Genomic DNA, 7,427 nt, shown 5'->3' with positions numbered 1-7,427 from the left:
CGCGAACTCGAAGACAAAGCAAACGCTTTGAAAGCGGAAATTGCCGATCTTCGTCGAAGGGAACAGCAACAGATGGCACCGTGGCGTGAAATGGAATGCAGGCTTGAGGTTGTGGAGATCAAGGTAGGTTTATTGGTCCGCCAACTGTATGGTCAACCTGCGGCAACGGCAGACGGATCTGAGTATCAGGAAACCGCCGGGCAGAATGGAGACGATGTCGGGGCTATATGACCCACGGCATCTACCTTCCAAGTCTTTATTTGCTGTGTTTCCGTATTTCTGTAGCTGTTCTTTTCATGTTCTGTAACCCCTGCGTAAAACTCGATTTTCTTAATTATATAATTTCCGCAGCGTTTGAGTTATTTTTCTTTCTTTCTTTCTATTTTCGGATGAAGCTATCTACATAGGCGGGCAAACTGGAAATACTCCGTCAACCCCTGTCGGAGTATAGCATCCGCAATGCCTGCTTCAACACAGCGACCGATACTCTCCGGCCGGTCAAGGAAAAATATAAAGGACAATAACGGTATAACACGTAAATCGTTTCGTTGCCCAACATTAGAATACACACTCACATTAGTTAATTTTTACGGCTTAGCGCAAACTCGTTTCGTTGCACAACGTTATGGTTAATACCGGATATTTAGTACATTTAATTTATGTACTTAGACCCATATTTACCTATACGTACAATTAGAAGTGGCATCCTTTTGCCAAACGCCGGTGGGCAGTCTGGATTTCTTTTTCCAGCTTGCGTAGATATCCGGAAATGAGAAATGGGAATTGGGAAACGTGAATGACATTTTTGTTGTTTGCAAATTTAATGGAGCTCGTCGATAATCGTTAATAATGGAAAACGTCAAATAAGAGAGTTAAATACATGTCGTATTCTGTATATTTTGGAATATTAAACCGATTAAAAAGCGTCAGTGATCCCATCAAATTAATTTATCGAATAATATGGTAAATTTTTTATTTTCGGTTAATTGCATTAATTTTTTATGGTTGATTTGACAAAACAAAACTCTTTTCTTCATATTTCTGTACACCACACCCCTACACCTGATCTTAGCATCCCTGCACACCTGCTTCTGAACCTAATTCGGCTTGAGGTACACGTTAACTCCTGAGCGTGGCGTCCGCGTGACAGAAAACCTCTACCTTTCCACTTCCACTACTGAGCATCCAGGCGAGGGAAAACCTATAATCCAATTCGCACCATTGAGTTTATACCTACGCGCGAAGACGGAAACAGAATAAAAATATATTATGAGGATAACCTTGATTATAGTTAACAAAATTGGAGATAATGCATCATACGGTAACACGACTCACGAGAATCGTAAACGACAAACCAGGAAAACAGAAACCCCAACAGGAACACCCGAACCTCGTAATCGGCCAAACACTGCACACAGGATACCCGGGACAAATCTTCCGCATCACCCGTGAAGCACGTACAATCTCAAAATATTTAAGTCCCTTTCGCACGAGCACTTCGTCTTCATTGCCAATAGAGAGTAGCAGCATCGGACCCATGTAACAGCCCTCCAACTCGTCCCCGGTTACACCAACGGAGTCACCAAACAAACAGAATTCATTCATCTCCGCCCGGAGCATGGCACCTGGATTTCTTGCCTCGGCGCATCGTTCTATGAACATATGTTTAGGTAGGCAATGGTTGTCTTAAAAGGACGCAATCGGCAACTCCTTCATCGACGCCTCCTTGTAAACAGCGTCGGACCTCGCTGCACCCAGAAACACCTTGCAACTAACCTGCACGTTGAACAAATCCTTAATTAAATCCAACGCAACCCAAGTGGCAATCCTGACCGTAGGTTATACAAAGTATAAAGAGGACACACGACCACTAACGATACGTTCTGTGCTGTTAGGAAATATATTTTTTTTAATTGGTTCAGTGCCTCGTTCGTTTCTCAACCGATGGTTCTGGAAAAGATAAGATAATTAATTAATAAGGGACGAACGAAATACTAATGTGCTTTCCAATTCAACTGATTTGGTTTTACGACGCACAAATTTAATGTTGACTTTTCGATTCTTGTGTTATTTTCATGACAAGCTTAATTGCGTTCCTTAATTGCTAATTGAAGAAATGTTAACTGTTATCGTTTACTTTTTTTTCAAGCGAAATAGCTTAAATTAATGTCTTATTTTCGTGAATAAACCCCATCATTGACACGTTATTTGCGTAAAAAACCCATCCAAGCAACTTTATACTATATATATGTATACGTGCCCGTTATTCAAAACCCCAAACCCTACTAACTACTAACCCTTCCTCACTTCTTCTTTGCCGTAACTCCTTCTCTCAACTCTCAGTCCACCCTTCTCCATAACTGCCACTATGTCCTCGTCCTCTTATCCCGAGAAAATGTCGGAGCAATCAATCACAGATCACGCCATTAGTCCCGAGGACCTCGTGGAACTCTCCATCGACGCACTTATCGACATCATCCGCGTAGATGAAAAGTCCGCAGATTCTGATCTCGTTGCGGCGGCACTAGTTAAGAGGGAGGAGATCTTAAAGGCTACACTTGTAACCACCAATGCAAAACTGAGGCAGGCAAAGGTGGAGCTGATGGCCTCCAAGTTCGTCTTCGAGGCAAGGAAGGATGAACTGGAGAAAGAGGTGCAGGAAAAGCGACGGCTTGAAAAAGAATTGAAAATAGAGAAGCGAAAAAATGACGCACTCCTTCAACAGTTGGTTCTCACTGAGAAGGAATTACAGGCTGAAAGTGCCAAGCGCCATGAACGAGAAGAGGTTGAGTCTCTTCCGTGGTCTGACCTGGAACGCCGGCTGGACGTTGTGGAGGAAAGGCAAAAGTTCTTGCTCCGTCGTCGTCGTCGTCGTCATCCGGCCGGGCAGAATGAAGACGGTGCCGGAGGTAGTTGATGGGCTGCACATGCAAGATATCTGAATGTCATGTTTTCCGCCAAGGCCTTTATGATCCTTTTATTTCCTATGTTTGTTCTGTCGCCCTTTTTATCTTCTGCATTGGAACTTAAGCCCGGATAACATAATTATGCATACTTTTCTCTGTGTTCTTAGCTTGTTGAAACACAATTAGGGATTTACGTTACGACGAAGCCAAACGCTAATACCTAATAAAAACAAATTAATACAGACATGGTGTCCTTTTTTTTATATCATACGAAATACGTCTTTTAAAAACCCTAAACATACATTCAGTGTATTTACATAATAAAAAACTCCTTAAAATGTTGAAGCAAATTTTGTTCATTAAAGGACAGTTGTTGAATCTCTGGCCCTGTTATATTATTCGAATACAATCCCGTGGTTCGAGTTGAGCATACCCACATGATCGTTGTTCAACCTCTGTACAGATTTTATACACCATCGTCAAATATCATCATTGCTCATAAAAAATTTATCCCGTGCCCTTTTTTTACATGACCCCTTTCGGTCAATCCCTATTGCCTATACAAGTTACCAATTTTGCATAAATTCCCTGTCGAGGTCTCAATACGCAGCCCTAGAAAAAATCCTTCCGATGGTGGAAAAGGTTGATCAACTATACAGTCTTATGTCCATTCAAACGTCACTTCAATAGTGCAAAGTCCAAATCATACCCCGGTCAAGAAGAAAGAATTATTCAGACTAAGTTATGGCCAAGATACGACTTAATTACGTCGTCTGTGTACTCCACATGATAATTGATCGAAAAGACTGTTCTTTAACAAAAAAAAAAAGAGTTTGCAAAAATAACGTAAAATACACCATCAGTACGCATAGCAATTAGCATGATCGGCATCTCCATCGTCGGGGTTTATAAAACTACTTAAACGCAATAAGTCCCCAAGAACTTCCGCACCTCGTATTCGGCCAGGCATTGCACACACGCCACACTGGACAGATCGCTGTCATCACCAATGGTCCCACGGGTACGGCAACTACTGGAACGGCATGACACGGACTCTTCTGGGTTCGCCGGGGGTATATCAGACCACGGGCCGGCGAACACCTGCGTGAAGACCTCCCTGCACCTTTTGACTGTGCCGGAGTCACGAACGACGCAAAAAAATTTGAATCCACGGCGGACCTCACCATCTGTTTTGTCACCAAGCGACAGAAGCAGCATCGCAGCGATGTAGCAGGCCTCCAGATCGCCCAACTCTGCTGCCTCGGCCAGGGTCCGCATACCACCTCTGCGGTGGCCACACCAGAATAAATGAGACAACCCAACGCGGAGCATAGCGGCCGGATTCCGCGCTCTGGCGCATCGATGCAGAAATGTCATTGCAGGCGTACCGGAGTAGTCGAGGAAGCAGGCGATCGGCAACACCGACACTAACGTGTGCCTGTACACGGCGTCGGAATTGCATGCAGATGCAAATAACCTGCAACTCGCCTGCATGTTGAACAGATCCTCAATCGAATTCGATGCAACCATCGTCGCAATACTCGACCATAATTCGAGAGGAAGAATATTCGGCAGACACTCGTGCTGAATGGATACCTCCAGTTTCGTTTTGTCCTCTTGGGAACTTCCGGCCATTTGGAGGGACTTCGAGGACGGATTATTGGAGATTACAAAAGGGGGGGTGGACGAATTTGTAGATGCCCTTGTGGCATTTTGCTTTTAATATAATATATTGCCGTTCGGGGGTTAGGGGGAGGGGGGTTGCCCGTGGTTCAGTACCGCATACGTTTTCCTAGATGTTTTCGTTTACCGATGCATTCATATATTATAATAATTATATTGATTAAAGAAGCATTTATCGTAATTAAATCATACGGCAGATGGCGGACGTTTTGCTGGACAGGTAAAGTCCCAGGTCTTACGGGTCAGTGCAACAACGGGATGGAGACACCATAAACCGACGCCTCCCCTCCCCGGCAATGTATGTTTAGGTTTACTATTGTACTGTTTAGTCCCAATGTTAATATTGAACTTTTATGGCCCGTTTTTTTATTTTTTTTAATTTATTCGGCTTGGCCTATTAGCTAATGAAGTTATGAAATAGTGCTTCTATCGAAGGTTATGCGTGTGACCGTTTAAATGTTTGAATACGGTGATATGCATCGGTTCGAATATGTCATTCATCTGGTCCACGAAAGCGGGGATTTACAAGGCCACCCAACCCAAACACCCGACTCATTAACAATGAAATGCATTCATCTTTGGTTACAGCGAAACTTCATCTGAAAGTAAATAGACTAAAGAAATGCAACACCTCAAACTCGGCAAGGCAGTGGACGCAGGACACAGTCGAGGAATCGTTGGTGGCAACCATGGTCCCGCGAGTCGGGCAGACGCTTGACCGGCAGACGACGGGCTTCCCTGGAACCGACGGGTGCACCCCAATCAGCGGATTTGCGAACAACTGCCCGTAGAATTCTCTGCACATTTCGATTTTTCCAGCAGCCAGCACGTTCTCAAACATTTCAACCCCCCTTCCAGCGTCTGCCCCGTCCCCAACACCTGGCGTCAGCAGCAGCATCGCACACATGTAGCGGGCTTGGACATCACCCGCATCGGCGGCCTCAAGCAGGGTGTCGACCCCGGCGACGTGTCGGCCCATCCAACAGAATTCTCTCATCCCTATACGGAATACAGCGCCCGGATTTCCTGCGCGCGCGCTTACATAAAGGAACCCATCCTCAGGACGGTCCTCCAAGTCATAACCGAACACGACGGGTATCTTCGCCATGGAGGCCACCTTGTACACCGCAGACGAGCGGCCTGTGTCCAAAAATACCTTGCAGGTCGCCTGCATGTTAAACAGATCCTGGATCGAGGACGACGCAACCCTTGAGGCAACTCTCTCCCATGTTTCGCGAGGCAGAAGAGTCAGCGGACAGACGCGTGGTAGGACCCTTTTCCCTTTCCCTTTCCCTTTCCTTGTCCCGTATCCGGCCTTCTCTCCTATTCTGCCTTTCTCGGTGGTTGCACTAGATCTCATCCTATTTGATCTAAATTTATTGAATAGGTTGTAGAAGGGGAAGTTCACAAGAGGACCGTCGTTACTATGGATCACCAGATGCGATGAAGGAAAACTGGGTAGTGAACTTATAAACTGCAAAACGGCTCACCAGATAAGTCAGGAACCGTGCCACGCACGCCTTCATTTACGCCCGCTGTAACCGATGCTTCGTTTTTGGGTTTGGCACAGGAATCGAAGACATCTTAAATGTAGGTTTAAAACCTGAACGCTGAAAAATAACTTTAAATTTAAATTTAAAACTACATTAAATTTGTTATTCCTTCTTTTTCGTTAAATATAAATATTTTATTTTTTCAAAAAAAAAAACGACGTACATTAATTACACATTTTCTATGGAAAAAAAAGTATTCGAAGCACCTTCTCACTTTACAGTATAGGGCCTACACTATAGAGGTATACGTGCACGTTAATGACAAACCCTATCCCTCTCAGTGCTTCTTTACCAGGTCTTCTCTATCGTATCTCGTTCTGTCACCTCTCCGTCTATCCTTACCCACCTCCTTATTTCTGCCACCCTCCACTGCTCTCTCCGTTGTGCACTACCGAGAAAATGTCGAAGGAGACCGTCGACGACAACGGCGCCAGTCCCGTCTACCTCAAGCAACAGCCCATGTCCAAACTGATCGACATCATCCGTACAGATGAAAAGTCCCTGGTATGTGACTTCGTTCAAGCCGAACTTGTTAGGAGGGAGGAAATTTGGGAGGCTAGCGTTGAAACAATATCACAGCAACTCTTCAGTGTCAGGTCCGAGAACTTGAAGTTAATGGTCGACGACTGTATGACAAAGCAACCGAAATGAAGGCGGAAAGCTCAAATTGGCGACTCCTGGCAAACAGTGTCGTGGATGTTTTGATAGCCAAGGAGAAATCTTTGTCCCGCCAGGCAGGTGATACGTAAAAATTAAGATTTCACGTAATTACCGGCAAGTATACCGGATCGTATCAAGTAGTAAGACTCACTAAGAGTGAGGTCGATCCCACGAGGATTGGTAGATTAAGCAACTTTAGTTAAATGGTAAGTTTAGTCAAGCGAACATGATTTTGATTTTATGAGCAATGTGACTTTTGAACATAATTATAGGAATTTAAATGGCAATTAAGAACAAGAATGTAGAAATAAAATGGAAGTAAATAACTGAAACTTAAATTGCAAGAAACTTAAATAACATCAAAGATAAATGGCAAGGAATTAAAGGGTGCAGAAATTTAAAGAACATAAAAGTAAATGGCAAGAAGTAGATGAACAGAATGTAAATAACAAGAGTAGTAAATAGACAGAATGTAGAAAGGGATTGGGAATTGGGTAATCAAATAGCTAGAGCAAGAGAAATGAGAGTTAATGATAGAGAGGATCATTAGGGATTAGAGATGTTAGTTTTCATGAATTGATGTTAGTCAAAATCCTTCTCAATCATGGGTATAGATCCATGGCAA

General features: G+C 43.9%; 2 protein-coding genes across 2 annotated transcripts; both read right to left on the bottom strand.

Moving 5' to 3' along the window:
• Window positions 1-3,824: 3,824 nt before the first annotated feature.
• Window positions 3,825-4,436, bottom strand: LOC107493849 (putative F-box protein At1g67623). The gene has a single exon (XM_016114887.1). It carries the CDS (start codon window positions 4,434-4,436, stop codon window positions 3,825-3,827), a length of 612 nt encoding a protein of 203 aa, XP_015970373.1.
• A 748-nt stretch (window positions 4,437-5,184) lies between these two features.
• LOC107493842 (uncharacterized) lies at window positions 5,185-5,949 on the bottom strand. Its single transcript, XM_016114879.1, has one exon. It carries the CDS (start codon window positions 5,947-5,949, stop codon window positions 5,185-5,187), a length of 765 nt encoding a protein of 254 aa, XP_015970365.1.
• Between the last annotated feature and the right edge of the window lie 1,478 nt (window positions 5,950-7,427).

Source organism: Arachis duranensis, chromosome 1, assembly GCF_000817695.3.
Source record: "Arachis duranensis cultivar V14167 chromosome 1, aradu.V14167.gnm2.J7QH, whole genome shotgun sequence".
Lineage (NCBI taxonomy): Eukaryota > Viridiplantae > Streptophyta > Magnoliopsida > Fabales > Fabaceae > Arachis > Arachis duranensis.
The sequence above is the reverse complement of the archived record's forward strand: the minus strand, read 5'-3'. Positions and strand labels throughout refer to the sequence as shown.